Source organism: Schistocerca cancellata, chromosome 1 (assembly GCF_023864275.1).
Source record: "Schistocerca cancellata isolate TAMUIC-IGC-003103 chromosome 1, iqSchCanc2.1, whole genome shotgun sequence".
Taxonomy (NCBI): domain Eukaryota; kingdom Metazoa; phylum Arthropoda; class Insecta; order Orthoptera; family Acrididae; genus Schistocerca; species Schistocerca cancellata.
In genome coordinates, this window is record NC_064626.1 from 1,012,108,421 (window position 1) to 1,012,130,934 (window position 22,514).

At 39.4% G+C, this 22,514-nt stretch overlaps 1 protein-coding gene across 1 annotated transcript in view; it reads right to left on the bottom strand.

Moving 5' to 3' along the window:
• Positions 1–22,514, bottom strand: part of LOC126089145 (ras-related C3 botulinum toxin substrate 1) — a 95,804-nt gene that overhangs the window by 72,452 nt on the left and 838 nt on the right. Inside the window, exon 3 of the mRNA XM_049906888.1 lies at positions 2,564–2,678. Coding sequence (XP_049762845.1) covers positions 2,564–2,678 — 115 coding nt within the window. The remainder of the gene's footprint in view (positions 1–2,563; positions 2,679–22,514) is intronic.

Here is a 22,514-nt window from a genome sequence, read left to right on the forward strand (position 1 = left end):
AAAATAGTAGAGGTAGACCCAAGAGATGAACACACTAAGCAGATTCAGAAGGATGTAGGTTGCAGTAATTACTCAGAGATGAAGAAGCTTGCACAGGATAGAGTAACATGGAGAGCTGCATCAAACCAGTCTCAGGACTGAAGACCACAACGATAACGATAACAACAACAACAACAACAACAACAACAACAACAACAACAACATCTTCAGTAAAATTTTCTGGAGATAAAATAGTCCCCCAACTGGATCTCTTGGCGGGGATTGCGAAAAATGCAGATACGGCGAAGAAAACAATCCAAATTTTAAAACAGCCACTTCGAATGTGAGAGACTGCTGCAGTGCAGCTAAGTAGAATGGAACAACTGGAAATCAATATATTTGGTCTGTCAGATATGAGACGGCCAATTAGGAACCATCTGGTCTGGTGAGTACAGTCACTGACACTGAATCTGATCAAGACAGATCACGAGTAGGAGATGGAGTAATTTCGAGAGGAAAAAAAACACTGGCTCAAGTGTCAAGGGATTCGTATAATACGGTATAATACACACAACACACATTGTACAGACAATACTCCAGCATGAAACTAAGCCAAAGTACATTGTGATAATACAATACTAACATCCAAAGCAGAGGATGCAGTAGCTGATGAAATATACAAAGAAATAAGTAATGCGATGACACACATTACGGGAGAGGAAAACCTGATTTTCATGCAGGGCTGGAATGCAAATGTGGATGGAGAACTGAAAGAGGGAAATGTTGGCAACTAAAGACTTTCTTGGAAAAGAAATCAAAGAGTTGCCCAACTAACAGAGTTCTGCTCACAGCACCAGTTAGTTGTTGCAAACACTCTTTTCCAACATTATAAGCAGACAAGGAACTATAGCAGAAAGAGCTACTGAGGGAAAGAATAGGTGGGAATGACCAAGGATGTCACACATGCAGCAGATTATGAATGACGTGGCATGCACTAAAAATGTGGAAGTGAAGGGGAAGACAGACGGAAGAGGAGAATTGAGTACTGAACTTGCAAATCAACCTCAAGGTCAAACACTGAAGTGAGAAAGAAGGAGAAATGTTCACCAAGGACTTTTCAGACCATATTATATTGGCAGCTGAATTCATCTGTGATGACACAGTCTTTTCAATTACAGCCAAATCACTGAAAAGATGGATAATAAATAAATAAAATAATCTCCTATACTCACACTGCACAGTCTTTACACTATTTATAACCTCATTTACATTCAACAATCAATTATTCCTCTAATATGTTTCTCATTTTATCTAAGTAAAAGTTCTAGGAAAGACTTATCTCAGTAAAACTTGATTTTTCAGTGTTGTCCCCCTGTATACTAACACATTGGTCCAGGTATGTTCCAATGCTTTGATCCCAACTCTAACTTTAGATTTCTCCAGCCTACAAAATACCCATCAAATTCAGCTGGCTGTTCAACATTTGAGGAGACTATGTTCAGTGAGGCAAATTTTGGGCTCGGGGGAAGAGACAGAAGCCTGATGGAGCCAAAACAGCCAAATAAGACAGGTATGGAAACAATTTGTATCGTAGTTCATATATTTTTGCCATGGTAACACTTGTGTGAGGGTGCACAGCTTTCTGGCCAACCATGCTGCCTTTGCTTTCTTTCATGGTGGTGAATCAACGTGTTTCCACCCCTTTGACCACTGTTTCCTCTCTGGGGTATGGTAGTTGACCCCAAGTTTCATCTTCAGTCACAACTAGCCCCAGAAATTTTGTGGGTTGCTCTGAAAACAGGACCAACATTGTTCGGAAATTTCCACTCTCATGGATTTCTGTTCCTGCACCCATCCAGCAGATAATTTTCTCATATCCAATTCCAATATTAATATGTGGTTAGCCCAGTCAGATGACATCCCTAAAGCTTCAGCAACTTCTCACATTTTCAGCCAGTTATTCTCCATCACCAGGTTATGCATTTTTGCAATAATTTCTGGGGTAGTGACACATCTTGGGAGACCATCATTTAGACAGTCCCAATAAAATTTGAGCTCATTTGTCCACTTGGCAACAGTTGCATATGATAGAGCTGAGTCTCTTATTGTGTTATGGAAGATGGCATGAATTTCCTTTGGTTTCATACATTTCTTGACTAATTACTTATTCACTGCTTGAATCTCAATTTTTTTCCATCTTTACAAATCACTACACTAGAACAATAAGAGAGAGACATCTGCACTACTGATCTCTACCCAGAGCATGCTTCATATGTTCACTAAAGGGTGTCCTATTATTATGCGGGAACCTCGTTGTGCTAGTGCTGACATCTGGTGGTGATTCTGCAAATGTTTGAAACTGCCCATGTAATACCTACAAAAATTTATTTTTAAATCACAGTGTTTGAAACTCTAGTAAATTCTGAAATAATTGTAAAATAAAATGTTTATAATCATCTGCACAAGGGAAATCTTTTCAGTGAGAACAAAACCCATCTGACTTATTATCTTTTGCCAGTATGCAAACAAATGGAATTCCTCATTATATCCACCCACAGGAAGTTCTTGGCATTACTTTACTTACCTGAGGATAAGATAATGGCCTCAATCTGTCATAATCTTCTTGGCCAGCAGTGTCCCATAATCCTAAACTGACTGGAATACCATCCACAACCATAGGTGCAGAATAGTTATCAAACCTAAAACAAAAATGGCTTTATTACTTTCAGTTAGTTAACGCATCACAGCAAATAGGTGGAGAATTGATGACTTTCTCTCTTGCTAGATCAATTAGATTTTATATACTTTTCGTTTCACACTCCTTGAGGAGATTCTCAATGATGTAGAGTAAGTCATAAAACAAGAATACTTAATATAAATAATTCAGGGACATTTAGAGTCGTTGGTACACAAAAGAGATTTCAAACTTCGCAAGTGTTTGGACAAATCCCCATGGTTGTGACCAGGAGGCTTACAGGAACAAAAGATGTGTTGCAAGGATAACTCCAAACTAAGTAGTTCAGAAGAGATGGTGCTGGGAGGGAACGGACCGGATGGCTTGAGTTGTGAAGCAGCCACTGAGCTTGAGCACGTTGTGCTCAGCAGCATGTACAATAACTGGGTGCTCTTATCTTGGTCACAGTTCAGTGGTGGCCATTCATTTTGGTGAATACCTGGTTCGCGGTCATATGCAGTTTTTGCAGCAAAGATGATGTGTGACACGACTACTTTCACATCTCTGATGGGATAGGATAAATCTGTTACAGAACTACAGAAGGATGTCCTTGGGTGAATCATGGGGCAGGTCTTGCAATTGTGCCTTCCACAGGTACATCACCACTATGACGTGGGGTTTGGGGTGGGGGTGGAATAGGCATGGACCAAGATGATGTGTAGGTTAGCTGGACAGGGGGGGGGGGGAGGGGAGGGGAGGGGGGCAGACTACCACTTTAGGAAAAGTAGGCAGGATTGTAGATAAGATGTCTCCAATTTCCAGGCACGATGATAGATGAAGGCAGCAAGGGACAGGAAATGACACCAGGTGCACTCAGTATGCATGCCTGGGGGCGTCATTCACATGTTGAAGAGGCTATTCTGCCAGCCACTGAGGGAATAGGGTGCAACCAACTGCAGATTGTGGCAAACGGAACAAATGATGCCGGTCACGTGGCCTCTGAGGTCAATCTTGGGTCATTTCAATAACTGTCAGAGAAGGTTGAGAAGACCAGCCTTGTGCATGGAGTTTCAATGAAGCTCTCAATTTGCAGCTATTGTGCCTAGAACTGATCGTGATCCTTTGGTTCTGAGTCAAACGGATGGACTGAACCAGAAACTTCGAAAGTTCTGTGGCAAGCCAGGTTGTGAGTTCCTGGACTTGCGCCATATAGATGAGTACTGTAAGGTCCCCCTAAAAGGGTCAGGTGTGCACTGTACATCAGAGGCTGCTACCCAGCAGGTAGCTGACTGTGTGTATTAAGTACAGGCAAATGGGAAAGGGAGGTGTTGTATTTGTTGCATTAGACAAGAAACTCAAATCTATCGAGGCAGAAATGGAAGCTGCATGTGAGATTCTTTGAGCAAGACTCGGTATAAGGGTTGGCCATAAAATGGTAATTGGATCCTTCTATTGCCCACCTGACTCATCTCCTGATGTAACCAAAAGCTATAGTGAAAACCTCAGCTCACTTGCAGAATGCGATTTTCACTCTGCAGTGGAGTGTGCACTGATATGAAACTTCCTGGCAGTTCCCCAATAGTGCTGTAATCATCAGTGGGGACTTTAATCATCCAACAATTAATTAGGAAAATTACAGTTTTGTTAGTGGTGGGTCTGATAAGACACCCTGGGAAACTTTACTAAATGTCTTCTCTGGAAACTATCTAGAGCAGATAATTAGGAACCCCACTCATGACGGAAATATACTGGATGTATTGGCAACAAATGGACCTGACCTCTTTTAGGATGTCAACATCAAAACTGGTACCACTGACCAGGACACAGTTGTGGCAACAATGATTACCAAAGTACAAAGGACAACTAAAATATACATATGTTTGGTACACTAGATAAAAAATCACATCTCAATGATGAACTTGAAACTTTCAGCACAGGGCAGGAGCATGCAGAGGAAGCATGCTTAAAAGAATAGTGACCATGCACTGAATAGATATGTACCCAGTAGAACAGTTCATAAGGGAGGGAACCTAAACTGTATACAGTCACTGTAAAGAAATTTCTAAAAAAGCAAGAGATTACTACATATTAGGTGTAAAACAAAGCATAGAGCTACAGATAGAGGCGCACTGAATGAAACACATTTGGCTGTCAGAGAGCAATGCGCGATACCTTCAACGACTATCATAGCAGAATATTGTCAAGTGATCTTTCACAAAATCCAAAGAAATTCTGGTTGAATGTAAAGACTGAGTGGCACCATAGCTAGTATCCAGCTCCTAGTGAATGAGACCAGAACTGCAATTGAGAGTAGCAAAGTAAAAGCTGAAATGCTGAACTCCACTTTCAAATGTTCCTTTACAAAGGAAAATCCAAGTGAATTGCCCCAATTTAATCCCCATCCCACCGAAAAGATGAATTAAATAATTATTAGGGACATTGGTGTTGACAAAAAGCTGAAATCATTAAAACTGAACAAAGTTCCAGGGCCTGATGGAATCTGTCAGGTTCTATACTGAATTTGCGGCTGAGTTAGCCCCTCTTCTAACTATAGGCTGTCACAGAGCCCTCGAATAAAAGAATGTGACATTTCTTGGGAAAAAAAAGCACAGGTCACACCCATCTACAAGATGGATAGTAGAAGTTACATCACATAACTACCACCAATATCCTTGACAGTTGATTTGTTGTGAATCTTGAAACATATTCTAAGCTCTAGCATAAGGAGGTCTCTTGAATAGAATGACCACCTCAATGCCAACCAGCATGGATTTCGAAAACATCGATAGTGTGAAACATAGCTCACACTTTTCTAACACCAAAATGAAAGTTTTGGATCAAGGTAATCAGGTAGATGCAGTATTTCTTGATTTCCGAAAAGCATTAGACTCAGTACCACACCTATGCTTATTGTCAAAAGCACGATCAAGTGAAATTTGTTACTAGACTGAGGACCTTTTGATAGGGAGGACGCAGTATGTTATCTTCGATGGTGTCATCATCAGACGCAAAAGTAATGTTAGGAGTGCCCCAGGGAGTGTGTTGGGACCCTTGCTGTTCATGTTGTATATTAATGACCTTGCAGGCAATATTAATAGTAACCATAGACTTGATGCAGATATCGATAATGAAGTACTATCTTAAAGAAGCTGCATAAATATTCAGCCAGATCTTGATAAGATCTGAAAGTGGTGCAGAGATTGACAACTTGCTTTAAATTTCAGAAATGTAAAATTTGGCACTTCACAAAACTAAAAAACATAGTATCTTATGACTATAAAATCAATGAGTCACTGTTGGAATTGGCCAACTCACATAAATACCTTGTAAGGATATGGACTGGAATGTTCACGTAAAGCAGGTGGTAGACTTCGGTTTACTGGTAGAATACTGGGGAAGTGCAAACGATCTACAAAGGAGACTGGTTACAAATCACTCGTGAGACCAGTTCTAAAGTGTCTGGGACCCGAACCAGATAGGACTAACATAGGATATTGAACGTATACAGAGAAGGGCAGCACGAATGATCAGAGATTTGTTTAATCTGTGGGAGAGTGTCACAAGAGATACTGAAGGAACTGAACTGGAAGAGTGTTCGAGATAGATGTAAACTATCCTGAGAAAATCTATCAACAAAGTTTCATGAACTGGCTTTAAATGATTATTTTAGGAATACAGGGTGTACATAAAGTCTGGAAACACTTTCAATTATTTACTGCAGAAGAACCAAACATTGTACAGATATCATACATACGTCATTTTGAAGAGAAACACTGAAAGCTTTTTTTTTTTTTTTTATGTATACTGGCACAGCGTAGTTTGGTAATTTGCCGATAGTCAGTGCTAGTTGCAAACCGGCCAAGTTCAGGTGCAGAGCGAGCTTTCTGTGTTGGAGTTCAACAAAAACAAGTGTGCTACAGGTGTTCAACAGATGTTTAGAACCAAGTACAGTAAGCAGCCACCAACAAAGATTTTGAGGGCGATTCCCTGACGGTAAATGCTTTTTGTGCCTTATCACGTCGAAAACTGTACGAGCCATTCTTCTTTGCCGAGGGCGCTGTCCCTGGATATTCCTACTTGGACATATTGCAGCAATGGCTGATGCCTCAAATACAATCGGACTCTCCGTTCATCTTTCAGCAGGTTGGGCCTCCACCCCATTTTTATCGTGAAGTTCGTGGGTACCTGAACATGGAGCTGCCGCATTGATGGATTGGCCGTGCTACGGAAGGGGATACCTGTTTCATGAAATGGCCTTCCCGATCACCAGATCTCACTTCATGTGACTTTTTTCTGTGGGGACACATTAAAGATCTGGTGCATGTACTGCCTCTACCATATGATGTAGCAGAGCTCCGGGAGAGAATACGGGAAGTGACTGATACAGTCGACGATGCCATGCTGGGGTGGGTATGGCAAGAATTCAATTACCATATTGACATCTGCTGGGCCACTCATGGTTCGCATATCGAATGTTTGTGGGAGAAAAAAAAAACTTTCAGAGTTTCTCTTCAAAATGCAATATGCATGATTTCGTTCTTGTGCAATAAATAATTGAAAGTGTTCCCGGACTTTATGTATACCCTGCATACTGCAACTCCCTATATATCGCTCACATAGGGATCATGAGGATAAGATATTTACTGCACACATAGAGGCATTCAAACAATCATTCTTATGGAACAGGAAGAAACCCTAATAACTGGTACAATGGAATGTACCTTCTGCCATGCACTTCACGGTGGTTCGCAGAGTATAGATGCAGATGTAGGGGTAGAAGCCTGACACAGGACATGATTCAGTTGCTCCAATTCTTGAAGATACTGCATGATGATGATTGGGGGGGGGGGGGGGGTCCTCCTTTGCAGCTGGTTCTTGGGGCTGTTGGGAGGATTAGGAGTGTGTAAGGAAACCGAGTTGGAAAACTGGTTGCAGGCTACGTTTGAAGAACAGTGAAAAAATATATATATATATGTGTGTGTGAAAGTCCTTCTGAGATCTCACTGTACTGGGCAATGGAGTTGTTTTCATTGTAGATATGACATCCAAGGGTGTCCAGGCTATATGGGAGGGACGCTGGCTGTCAAAATGCAGGTATGTTGATAGCTGGTGGGTTTGATGTGGGCAGAGGTATGCATGGAACCATCGGAGTGGTGTAGGTCAATGTCCAGAAAAGTGCCACACTGGGCTGAGGAGGTCCAGGTGCAACAAATGATGAGGTGGAGTTGAGGCTGTGGAGGATTGAGGATAGTGTGTCTTGGCCTTGGGTCCAGATCATGAAGATACTGTCAGTGAACCTTAACTATATGATGGATTAGGGGTTTTACGAGGCTGGAAAGGTCTCCTCTAGGTGTCCCACAAACAGATTGACATACGAGGTTGTCTTGCAGATGCCCATGACCATGCAGCGGATTTATTTACATATCTCCCCCTCAAAGGAGAAGTATTTATCGATGAGGATATAGCTGGTCAGATGTAGAAGAAATAATGTAATGGGTTTGGATTCAGCAGGATGCTGGGATAACTAGTATTTACAAACAGCAAGGCTATGGACATGGGAGATGTGATGTACAGGGAGGTGTCATCAAGAGTGACGACGAAAAGGAATACAGATGGTAACAGTGCGGAGACAGTCAATAGTTGGTGAAAGAAGTGGTTCATAATTTTAATATGAGTGGCTAAGTTTCAAGCAATAAGTTGGAGGTGTAACGTCAACCAGAGTGGAGATTGCTGCAATGGGAGCAAAATAAACAGCTACAATGAGTCATCCAGGACTGTTGGGTGTATGAATATAGAGAACCTACAGAACTGTTGGACTTATGGAACTGTGTAGGAGTTGGGTGTGAGGGGGGATCCTTTTTGAGGGTGAGGGGGGGGGGGGGTAGTTGGAGTGAGAAAGAAGATTGATTAAGAGGAAAGATTTCCATCACAGAAGTCAAACATAATCTTCAATATCCATTCAAAACCTTTGGCCTCCTAGAATCTTTCCCCTGAATCCATCTCCTTCATCACCCCAATGTTCTTCCACAAACACCTTGCACTGGCTTCCCAAAATCCATCAATCCAATAATCATGGATGCCCATTGTAACTGTTTACTGTGCTCCCACTGAAAGAATCTCCCTTCCTGTCAACCAACAACTCCAACCAACTGCTCGTAGCCTAGTCTCTCATGTTAAAGAACAGACCACTTCCTTCGCTGACTCTTGACCGTCCTTACACTATTATCACCTGGATACCTACTTCTCGCTACCAACTGGTTCAGGTTCAGTGACTAGCCTCATTCCTCCACAGCCCCGACACCTCTCCCACTCGTTTCACCTGCTAATGACCGTAGCAGTTTTGCGCCCTAAAACCATAACATAACTCGTTTCACCTAGTTCTCTTCCGTCATATGTGCCACCTTCCTGGATGTTGACCTCCAGTTCTCTATTGGCCCAATTCCACCTCCATCCACATCAAAATCGCCAACAACAGTATCTGCATTTTGGCAGCTATCATCCCTTCCTCACCAAAAATCTCCCAGACAGCGTGACACCTATGGAAGGCCTATCTCTAATGATGAGAATTACTTTTCCCCATAAGCTGAAGGTCTCACAAAGGCCTTCGCAGACTACTCCCCAAACCTAGTCTGCAAACAGATTTCTCTTGCCATCAGCCTTAATCCTCCAGCCAGCCCCAAGAACCAGCTGCACTGGAGCACCCCCCACACCCTCATCATCCAAAATCATCAAGGACTGGTGAAACTGAATCACGAACTTCGCTAGGGTTTTGACTATCTTTGTGCCCGGAAATGAAGGGCATCCTACCCACAATCCTTCCTTCCCCTCCTAAATCAGTATTCCACCACCCACCAAACCTACACAACATCCTGGTACATCCCTATGCCACTCCCACTCCCTTACCATATGGATGTACCGTTTGGAAGACACAGGTGTGAGATTTATACCAGCTCTGATGCAATTTCTGCACAGCATTTTACGTGACCAAGATCACCAACCAGAGATATACTGCGGCCACAAGCAGAGTTGGCCATCTACTTGCGGAACAGCTGCTGAGCAAAATAGGCTCCAGTTCAATGGATGATTCACAATCTGTGCCATCTGAATCCTCTTCCCCTCCCTCCCTCTCCTCAGCATTAGATTTCTGAACTACGTAGATGGGTGTTACGCAACACATCCGTTGTTGCCATAATCCTCCTGTCCTCGACCTCTGCTAACTCGCTGCACTTACTACCTAAACCAAGTAGCCTCACTTTCTTTTGTCCTGTCCTCCATGTCATCATGCACCTCATAAACTCAGTGGCTCCAGAGCCATGTGTTGCAGCACCTGCTGCCCCGCCCCTTCCCCACACCACGGCCCATTCCTATCCCGCACACCTGCTGCCTCAATAAATTGGTCCGAAAGCTACCATATTTTTCTTTCTTTTCTACAACTCAATCCTTCTAATGTATGGTGAGTGACCTCATTTACTTGTAAATTATTTACATTCTTGCAGAACTTTCCTTAAAAAGGATAGAGATAGACAGACAGACAGATAGATAGATAGATAGATAGATAGATAGATAGATACAGAGAAAGAGAGAGAGAGAGAGAGAGAGAGAGAGAGAGAGAGAGAGAGATGCTAATGTTCCCTGCACAGTGTACTGTTCATAAGTAAAATGGTTCTCATAGTTGTGGAATACGTAAAAAACATGAAACATAGTTATATTTAGGTTGTAATAGCAAACTTGCCCTAAACATATACTGAAGTGCAAAAGATAATTCTTAAGCTATTGTAATCACTCATCATCAAACTAAGCACAGTTTACAACACTTCTTTGCACAGATCATATTATTATATTGAAGACATGTGTATGTCAGATTTTAACAAAATGCTCATTTTATCTGATATTACTAAAATATATATCAATTGGTTCTACTAAGACTAAAAGGATTTGGCCACCAATAAATCCTTAACCTTCTCTTAAACTGACCTCTATTAGTAGCCTATGTTAGTACAGGTGCTCACAACCTAATGAAAATGTATGTTTCTGAATAACAGAAATCTTTCTGCAGCAAAGTACATGGCTTGTCATCTTTACATAGATTTTTATATCTAGTATTAATTCCATGAATTAAGTTGTCAGTTCGTATCTTTATATAGTTTGTATAAATTCATCTGCTACCTATTAAAAACTCAAATTTCCCGAAGTGTTTCAACCATGCTCTGAACTTTATTAGCCACCATTTCCAATTAAAATCACTTGATGAGAAATCCATGTTTTTCCTACATCTGTTTCGAGATTCCCAGGTCCCCAGTAAACAACAGGCTGGTTTCTTTGAATAGGTCATGCTATATTTCCTTCCTCATCCTTGTTCAACCGAGGAAAAGATCCACTGCTACTGACTATGCTATCAATAGGAACCTCTCTGACCTCTCTATCCAAAGGAACCAATGCCCAATCACAAGTACTTTACTCATTCAGAACCCTCACAGGAAAGAATCTGTCAGGGGAAATTTTGTAGCAGACACAAGTGACACTGCAGTGCAGTGCAATTTGTTTGGTTTTCACATGTAATTTTGTAATGCTGTCACAAAGTGCTTCCATGCCAGCCATCAGAGGAACTGTATTCCATGATGCTTGTGCGCTTACTCCTAGAATAGTTTTAGCATTCTGTTGTTAATTAGTTACAGAGTTGCTTTTGACTATTGCATGTTCTAGTTGTTGGGTTGATTCTTCTACTTCCATGGAGAATATCTCGATCTAACATTTTTATTGACGAAATCTTTGTGCATTTGAATAAAGTGTTACTGATTCTGACATGAAGAGTCTCTTTCACTGTATTGGCAACTAACAGTACTCACACACAGTAATTTCTTCAGATGGTCACAGACACAAGGCCACACCAACACTAGTGACTACAATGTGGTTAAATTAGCCGGAATGTATCACAGGAAGGACTCCTGTTTGACATGAAGGACACATTGATGGAGCCTGTTTCTGTCTCATGATTCACCATGTATTTGTTACCTTCTTGGTCACATAACCCAGCATTACAGTTTGAGCTTTCTCTATGCTGGAATTACAGCAGAGACAATCAAATTCGCAACCGTTGTTAGTCAGCTGGAACAGAAATAAGCAGCAGAGTTTGAATATGTGATCAACACTCTGCCCACAATGGACGCACATGAGACGTTAAAAACAGAACTGATATGAAAGGACTCTGCTTTACAGACAGAAAACATCAGACAAGTCCTAGCCCAAGAAGCCCTTACATTTGCGACACCTGTGGAGTAAGGTGGATATGTGAAACATGCCTGATAGCCTTTTGTACATGCTGTGGAGTAATCTCACCCCAAGTGAAAGCCATTATTGCGTTACAAACTGGCATGCCCTTAGATGCTGTTGCAGAGTCAGCTGACAATCTGACACTATATCACCTGCGACAGAGAGTTAAGTGGCAGCGGTATGCTACAGCTTGTCTTTGCACATGGTAAGACGGGTCAATTATGATGTGCTGCCCACCAAAGTGGATTAACTGACCAAGAAGATGGAAGGATTATTGGCTCAACACAACTGCAACAGAGAATTGTGAACTGTGGTTTATCTGGCTCATAATGTACATAATCTAAGTCATTTGGTTCAGATACAGGAGACACATCAGATTTGTGGTGAAATTTCACCATAAACACAGAACAGCTGATGTTAACAAACAGCATCACAATAATAGTACAATTTTATTATTTTTACATACAATAAAATCTACCACTTAATTACCCCTTTCTCAAATTATTGTTTCATCCTCTATTAATTCTTCTATTAAATAGTTGCATCTCTCCCACAGAATCTGCTGTAGCCTCATTTTTAAAATTTCTGGCTTCATATTAAATATGTTTTTGCCCATTAACTTGTAATACATTGTCAGCATCAATCGTTCAACACATTTCACAGAACTCACGACAGCACAACGATAATACCGGGAGCTGCACGACCTGCGTGAAGACTCTGAATCATTGCTCAAACTTCAAACAATGGAGATTAAAAATTAAATAGATTTACTGTGGAGTTCATACACATAATTTCAACTGGTGTGGGGGTAGCACGAAATTATTTTGTTTCTCATGTTATATGTGTGGTTAAAATGATTCTCCTCAAATAACTTTTGTCTGCTGTCTAGGCAAATTATAATTTCATAAATATATATGGTGGGAACAGTTAGGATTCCAAAATAATGGATGACAAGACTGTTTGCTGTGCAGTACACACGTATCTGACAATTTTCTTTTGCAGATTCAGTATTCGAGATACACTACTTGAACTTCCCCAGAAAATTATCCCACATCTAATAACAGATTCAAAATAACTGTGATAAGAAATTTTTTGTGTACTCAAGTCAGTAATTTGCTGGTGTTTGCATTGCAAATGTAAAATTAAATACTTTATTTAATCAGAAGTCAATATGTGTATTCCAGCTTAAGTTCTTGTCCACATTTAGCCCCAGGAATCTGACTGTGTCAACTTCTTTCATAAGTTGATTGTTACAGTGTGTTTTGAGTTCCATACAACTTGAATATTTGGTTTTGAAACAAACAATATGGGTTTTTGCAATTTTCAGTTTCAACTCATTTAACTGGAACCAGTTTTCTATTGTATTTAGTGTGCTTATGATGAAGCTTGGAATTCTTTCTGCATAGCTCAGAATTCTTTCCGTATCGTCATCTTCAATTAAAACAGAAGTAACGTCTGGAAACAGACTTGATGGGGAACTTATATTTATGGGTACGTTATTTATGTAGAATAGGACCAGGATTGGCCCCAAAATTGAGCCCTGAGGCACTCCCTGTGATACTTTACTTCATTTAGAATAATAATTCACTGCATTTGAGGTAAAAGTTACCCTTTGTTTTCTGTTGCGTGAGTGTGATGTTAGCCAATTTAGAGCCTTGTCCTGAATATTGTATTTGTCTAATTTGTAGATAAGCAAGTCATGGTTCACGGAGTCAAAAGCTTTTATGAGATCTCAGAAGGTACCTGTAACTTTACTCCCCTGATCCATTGATGTGCATATCTTTTCAATAAAGTAATTCATTGCATCCAGAGTGTTTTTTCCTGGTTGAAATACAAATTGGTTACTTATAATAGTATAATTTTTACAATAAAAGTTTTGATCTGGTTTGCAGCTACTTTCTCTAACACTTTTGATAGGACTGGAAGAATAGAAATAGGGTGATTGTTTCCCATGTCTTCCCTCGATCCTTTCTTGAACAGAGTTCCAACTTCAGCATTCTTCAAAACATTGAGAAAACATCCCTGTTCAAAAGATTAGTTGTGTATTTTAGTCAGGGAAGGTACTATTATGTCACACACTGTTTTAATCACTTTAGTGTGTATCTCATCCCTCCCAGCAGAGTTTTTATTTTTTAATGATAACATTTTCCACATCCTTTACTGTGACTTCTTTAAAATGCATAAGATACTCAGCTTCTGGTGGAGTCCAAAGGGATTTATTTTACTCTGATGCTCTACTACATCAACATCTGACTTTGCCACATTTATGAAGAATTCATTTAAACACACTGATATTTGAGCTGGGTTTACAATAAAGCTATCATCATCATTAATCCTAGATATTTCATTACTACTTACTCTAACACCTAACTCTGATTTAACAACAGACCACACTGCTTTCGTTTTACTTTCATATTGTACAATGAACTTATTGTTTGCAATCTGTTTGGCTGCCTTCACAACTTTTTTTTTTAATTTAGCTTTATAATGGTGTACATACTCAGTAAAATGTCTGCCGTTATAGTATTTCAGCTCATTGTGAAGTTTCCTCTTCCTGGTACTAGAAATTTTTATACCGAGTTGTCCATTTAAGTTCATTAGTAGTTTTGTTACATGTGGTTCTAAGTGGAAAAGTTTCATTAAATATTTCAAGAAAGCTACTTAAAAACTGTTGAAGTTACTATTACTCAAAATACAGCTGTTGTAATGCCATTCAACCTTTCTTAGCTCATTTCTAAATGTAGGCTAACCGAATTTTTTTCACTGAAGTTGTACAGAGCGCTGCAAATCAACCTGGACCTTAGACTATGGTGCATCTTTACATGGGATCTCACATTTGAAGACAGGTCAAGACCAATAATGGGTGGGATTTGTTGGCACATTATCAACTGTTTACCAACACTGGGTTGACAGCTGTTAGTTTTTGTTGAGATTCAGCAGTGCACAGTGCTAAACTTGTGCAAGACACCAGTGGCGAATACACTGACTTACTGAAGAGATTCCCAGCACGTACAAAACCACTACAAGCACTGAAGGAGATACCCTGTGACACGGGGCATCACATACCGACTACAGAAGGCCCACCAGTCTCCTGCTGAACATGGTGCTTGGCACCAAACCGATTCACCATAGTTAAAGTGGAATTTGATGGCACAATTCGTGAATGCATAATGCGGCCATTGAGTAACCCCTGGTGGTCTCCGTAAAAAAGAATGACGCAGCTTTTACCATTACTTTTGGCCTTTTTTAGAGTAGGTCCATAATGTTTGGCCTACGAAAAGCAGTGCACACATGGAAAAAGGTTCATTAACTCTGTGCTACCAGGACTTAACTTTTACTTCACTTATCTTGATGAGAGTCTGGTCTTCTCTCCTTCCCATAGCAACATCAGCAGCTTCTTACCAAAATGTTCATAAGATTGGAATGGTATGACTTCATTCTAAATCCTTGTGTGTCTTCACCCACACATAAGTTGATTTTTTGGACCACAGTATCACACTGTCAGGCTATCCTTGCTGGAGAAAGTTGAAACCATCCTGCAGATTACTTAGCCAATGACCTGCAAGGAACTGCATTGTTTCCTCAGTGTCATCAATTTATATTACCCAAAATTTACCTCACGCGGTGGAGTTGCAAGTGCCATTAACAGCAGCATTCACCAGCCCAAAGAGCAAGGGAAACTCAGCAGTTTTACAGACGGATGAAATGATCTCAGCTTTCTAAGCAGCCAAGCAGAGTATAGTGGAGGTGGCATTACTCGCAAACACTGAACTGAGTGCACCATTGGCTTTGGTAGTTGACGTGAGTCAGGCAGCAACTGGTGCAGAGTCACAATAACTTTGCATGACAGGCACTAGCATTCTTTTCGTACAAGAGCATGACAAATGCTAACATTCTTCTCGCACAAACTGTCTCTGTCTCAATAGAAATGGAGTGCCTGACAGAGAGCTTTTAGCAATCTATGAAACCATTACATATTTCTGATCTCAACTGGAAGCCAGAGAATTTAGTATCTTTGCTGACCATAAGCCTCTTGCATATGCCTTCCAACAAAATAACATGAATTTTCACATCGGCAGCACAACCAGTTAGTCTATATTTCAGGAATACACACTATATTGGCCAATGGCCTCCCAATGTCAGCAGCATCAATCGTTCAACACATTTCACAGAACTCACGACAACAGAACTCACGACAGCACAACGATAATACCGGGAGCTGCACGACCTGCATGAAGACTCTGAATCATTGCTCAAACTTCAAACAATGGAGATTTCGAATACCGATGTCAAGTTGTACTGAGTGTCCAGTGGCGAACCTCCCTCTCCTACCCAGGTCGTTCATGAAGTGTGTTTTTGATAATGCACATAACCTGTGCCACCTAAAGTTCATGTTACAACACAACTAGTCTCCAATCGCTTTGTTTCACCACGAGTCAAGAAAGACTGCCAATAATGGGTACAGACATGTATTAAATGCTAGCACAGCAAAGACAACAGATATGCGCACATACCAGTGGGCAATTTTCCAGATACAACAGCTCGGTTGGCATATGTTCATAGCGATGTTGTCAGCCTCTTACCTCCATTGCACAGCAAATGATATTAATTAATAATGATAGACTGCTTTACTGGCTGGCCAGAAGCTGCACCAATAGACAACATCAAGGCAGAGACCTTAGCTTCCACCTTTGTTCCTTGTTACGTGTCATACTTTGGCTGTCCTTCACAATTCACAAAAGACCACCAATGCCAGTTTGAGTCCAACCTGTTTGCACAACTGAGTAAATTCTGTGTCACTGTGTATAATAGAACAACAAGCTATCACCCTGCCAGCAATATTATGATAGAATGCTGGCACAAACACTAAAGGCAGCCTGATGTGGCATGATACAGCTTCTCTACCAATAGTATTGCTAAGTATGAGAAATAGTTACAAACTGGATTTGGACGCTCCAGCTGTTGAACTTGAGTTTGGTGAAACATTACCCTTGCCAGGGGAGTTTGTTGATCCACTGTCCTTGTGGGAACCCAACTTGACACATGGTGAATTTATTTGTCAGTTGAGAGGTCACATCTGCCATCTCAGGCTCCGACAACCATCTTGACATGGCACCAGTCCTTCAAATGTACACCAAGACCTACACACAATGCTATGCTATGACAGCATAAAACCTCCATTAAACCATCTTATTCAGGACCGCATGAAGTGGTGCAACAAGAAGCCCACACACTCGACATTATTGTCAATGGCAAAAGCACTACTGTCTCACTAAACTGTTGAAACCTACACATCTCTTTCAAGAAAAAATTCCAATGAGAACAAAACAGCACAATCCCAACCCAGTTCAAACTGCTTCATCACCACCAGTTCCCGTGACTGTCAATGCAAAGAAGCCCTCTGGACAAACAATGCTCTCCTTTTCCGATGGGGGCCCATATAGCAGAGAGAAATTACGCTACAGTGCAGTGCAAGGTATGTGGGTTTTGCACATAGTTTTGTAACTACATCAAAGTGCTTATGCACCAGGTGTAATCTATGATGATTGCACGCTAACTCTTAGAATAATTTTAGCATTCCACTGTTAATTAGTGATGGAGTTGCTTTTGGCTACTGCATGTTCTAGTTTTTGGACCAATTCTACTCCCATGTAAAATGCCTTGATCTAGCATTTGTCATTAACCAACTCCCTGTGCAATTTAATAAAGTGTTACTGATTATGATATGAAGAATCTATTTCACTATATTTGTAGCTAATAGCATGTACACAGTAATTTGTTCAGAAGGCCAGAGACACAAGGCCACACCGACAACAGTATTTAACAAACAAAACGGCTACAGCATACTGAAATTTCCAGTTACTTTTGCCATCTTGATCACAGCACTAGTGTTCAAACAGACTTGCCAAAGATTCTAAAACCCCTGGGTATCTTCGAAAACTTCAGGGTAACAGCTCCTTTATTTGTTCCACTTTGTGACTGGCTTATCTTTGACACTACTGTAGTTCAAAAAGTCAATGAAGAGTCAAGAGGATTTTGTTCAGTTAAGAGGTATATTTTGGCCCTCAGCTTTAATAGTGTAAGACGTTTTTCTTTCAATATATGTTAAAATATGTAATATGACTTTTCATACTATTTCAACAATGGTTATGGGCCTAGGAGTGCTAATAAAAAAACTGTAGAAAATTTCATCAGGGGCGATTAGCCAATCTTAACACTACCTCATGTGGCAAAAATGAAACATTTGCCAATACCGAATTAGCATTTCTGTGTGATGCATTTGGAGAACATTAACTGATGTCAAGCTGAGTTCGGAATTTTACTGGAAAGAAAATATGTTCTTTTAACAACAGTAGACAATTTTCGAAATATATGGAGACGGTGGAGAAAAGAAATTGTGCTGAGAAACCAAATGGAATGAATTATGTTTCTTGGTCATACCAGATGAAAATTAATTATTCAAATAGATTCAGATTTGTGGATTATAACTAAGCTTGATGAAGGTGATAAAAATAGGCATATATATTATGTCAATACGTCATGAATATAATGAAGATAAACATTCTATGATGTTTTTGAAAGCTAATACCGGTAATCGAAGGTACCATAAAAAACACCATTTATTGAATACCACGACACTGGACAAGAACAAACAAGGTTAAGCAAAATAAAAAAGGTCCTTTTGTTTGTTAAAACAGTCACAAGGTCAGTCACATATCCATAAATCGCCTTGAAAATGGGAAATTTAAGAGAGATCAAAAGAAGCAAGGAGCTGTTCGTACGAGGGCTTCCTGTAGCACAGTTACATTGAATAGATACTACTGGATAGTGGATTCCTAGACTACTGATCACGTGATTTGAAATGAAACTTATTTTTCAGCTGTTGATAAAAAATATTTTAGTTGAAAACATAGCTTTCGCTGATGGCACAAAAACAGGAGCATGGGGAAAGGTACAGTAAACGCGAAGATAATTTACAAAAAGAAGGTTTGGCTACAGAAGTTGTAGCTAAAAATACACTGTGGGAGCAATATGTAGTAGGCTGAACTTTTATTTTTAGACTTTACAGGTTATGCTGGTTCTTGAAACTCTGTAAGGAGGCTTCCAAGGGATATATGATAACTGTCTTCAAGCATCTACAATTCAGATATTCCATCTCTATGTGACAATTCGAAGTATCCTTCTTTATAGTTAGATAGTTACATGTTCCACAGATCATTTGAGCAACTCTTTTATTGAAATGGTATGGAGAGAGTCATTACAGGATATGTTTACATGATTAGTGTTAACATTTATGAGTACAATATTAGTTTAGCCCTACACAAGCTACTACATTTGCAAACTTTTTTTTTCTCTACCAGTTTTTAAGTAGAAATTTGTCAATTGAATAGAAGTTGTCCACATAAATATTTTTAAGTTAGATTTAAAACTTACTTTGCAAACTGTCAGACATGTTATGCTATTGGACAAATGATCAAACTTTTTGTTACTCCATTCTGAACTCCTTTCTGAGCCGCTGACAGTTTTAATTATGGGTAATGAAGGTCATTTTATCCTCGAGTGTTGTAGCTATGGACATCACTATTCTTCTCAAATTTTAATAAATTATTTATGACAAATTTCATTGGCAAATATATGTATTGGGACAGTGAAGTTAAAATGCTTCTTGGAGAGGTACCTAGATGACATATACAGGTGAACACCACATATTATTCTTACTGCTTGCTTTTGTGCAATTAATACAATCTTTGTAATTGATGAGTTAGCCTCGAAAATTATTCTGTAACATTAATGAGTGGAAATATGCAAAATGTGCCAGGAAGCTGATTCATCTGTTTCCAAGACTATCAATTATACAAAGAGCAAACATAGCTGAACGTAACCATTTGAGAAGCTCAGTAATATGCTTCTGTTAGGGCAAGTTTTCAGCAATATGTACACTCAAAAATTTGGAGCATTCAACCCTATGTAATGACTCCTCATGTGCTACATCAATTGTTGGTGTCACTACTTGTTGTACAGAACTTACTATAGTGGAGTTTTTAAAAATTTATGGGAAGTCCAATTTCTGAGAAGCACTTTATAATTATTCAGAAAATATCACGCACCATCTCTTCTGTTCTATGTTCAATATCCCTTGTTCGTAATATTTTGCAAGGGTCCCATACATCTGAGTCATGCTTAAGGGGGTACGCATAAATGTTTTGTAAGCAGTCTTCTTCAAACCCTGATAGCAGTTCGGCAGTATCTCGCCAATGAACCCAAGTCTGCACCTGCCTTACTTATGACTGTGGATATGCGATTATTCTAGTTCATACCTACAAAGTTGTTACTTACTGGTATTAGAATGAGCTAACCAATTCTAATTATGACTCACTGATATTGTAGTCACAAGAAATTACTTTTTAGCATTTTGTGAAGTGCACAATTATAAATGTCTGTACATCTGTATGTTATTAGTTTCGAATCCCATAACATAAGGTCTTGTAATATTAGTAAATAAGCTGTTGTTCTGAATCAATTGCAACACTGGTCGTATATTATCTCCACTATTTGCTTAGCGCAGTCTATTATGTGTGTGTCTGAGCCCTTCGTCAGTACACATATCATCAGCAAATATTAATTTTTTATTTGTCATTAAATGTTTGTGGTAAATCATTTACACATATCAATAAATACTGGTCCAAGTACCAAACCTTGTGGCACACCATACTGAATGTTTCCCTGCTCTGGATGTAGTTTTATTCCCATTGTATCATTTGTTAATGTGGCCATCTGTTTTCTGTTTTTGAGACAGGATTACATCCATGTACATTAATACCAAGTAAAACAACAAGCTCTTAGAGCCAAGGTCATAGGATATGATGACAGGTGATTATTCTTGTTTAGTTCTACCAGAATCACATTTATGAGACAAAATATTACCTTATTTCTGGAGAATCTTTTACAGAAACCAAACTGACCAGCAGTTAAAAAAAACTAGGCATATTGTAAAAAATGTTTCTATGCTCTATTACAATCTGCATTCTGATAAAAATGTGATAACATAGGAAGGAGGGAGATGGGTCTTACTTAGAGGTCTCTTGCTTATCTCCACTTTCATAAAGGACATTACTACAGCATATTTCAGTCTTCCAGGACTCATCGACTGACTGCAAACATAACTTATGAGAGGTGTTATCAATCTGTCATATTATTTTAGTATTTTGGTTGAAATACCACCATAACCAAAAAATTTTTATTGCTTTTCATTGAGCTAATAATTTTTTTAATCTCTTACGAGCTTCGATGGCAAAACAGATGTCTGCTGGTGAAGTATGCAATGCCTGTCTAAATAAATTTAATGGATTTGCCTTTTGTGTTTCTTTTTTTGGTTCTGTCTTTTCAACTTGTGTCAGGAAGAATTCATTAGGTCTAAATTCAGTTGCCAATGATTTGTATGCAACAACATTTAGCGTACAGGCATTGTCATTAGGGAACTGAATACCATTTGCCACAGAGAGTTTATTTCATGCCCAATAATGCTCAAAATTGGGTCTGGATATCGAATTTTCTGTGTGTAATGAGTGGTTTTCGCTTTTCGACGAGACAGTAGTATTCTGTAACATTGCTTGAAATGTATGTTTAAATCTTGACTAAAGCCACTCCTCGGCATTAAAATGAAGTTCCTTCTTCGAGGCAAATGCAACTTTGACCAAAGAGGTTAACCAACCTTTCTATTTACTTCTACCATGATTTACCTCTGACCTGATGATTACATGACATTGTCAGCTGTACTGGATGCACTCTCAGAATCTAAACAATGGAATGTCATCTCTCTAAGGTATGTTTAGTTTGAACTTGTATGCATTTATATTAGTTTGACATTAGAATTTCCCATAAGTGTACATTCATGTACATTACAGTGGTGTCCAATTAATGTGAACAGATGATGAAATGGATTGGCCCTGTAATTTTTTTTTTTCTATGCACATGATCTGATGATGGCAATTTAATTTACTGAAACCAGTAACTGTGTATTTTGTCTGATATGAGAGAACAAACTTCTGTAATTAGAAGAGCAACTGTGGTTATCTCTGGCCTATTGTAAAGGAAAACTCAAAGAATCCTGTAACAATATTTTAGGAAATCATTAAATTTCTGATCTACTGTGTGCATTTGGTAATTTGATTGTTCAGTTAGTTGCCTCTCAATAGTGTGACTGAGTTAGGATTTGTGATTCAATGGAAACTTAATTTTCCTTTCTTAGCAAACTACTATTACAGTCACACACTCCTTTTACTAAGGTATTCACATCTACTTCATGAAAGGTAGATGGTTTATAGGCTCTCTCACAAGCGTAATTATAGAAGAAAAATCTGTGTTACAAACTGTAGGCCTGCCAAAAATATTGACATGAAAACTTGCTGAAGACATGAGAAATTTCTATAACATACAGCTCATAAATTAATTCCATACATCTTGGGACAGATCAGAAAACAAACATGAGCGGATTAAGAACATACAAATGTTTCACGGGACTTAACTGCATACTATTATGATAAAAACATATGAAGAATAGCCATCAAAAAGATAAATATATTCAGCTGCA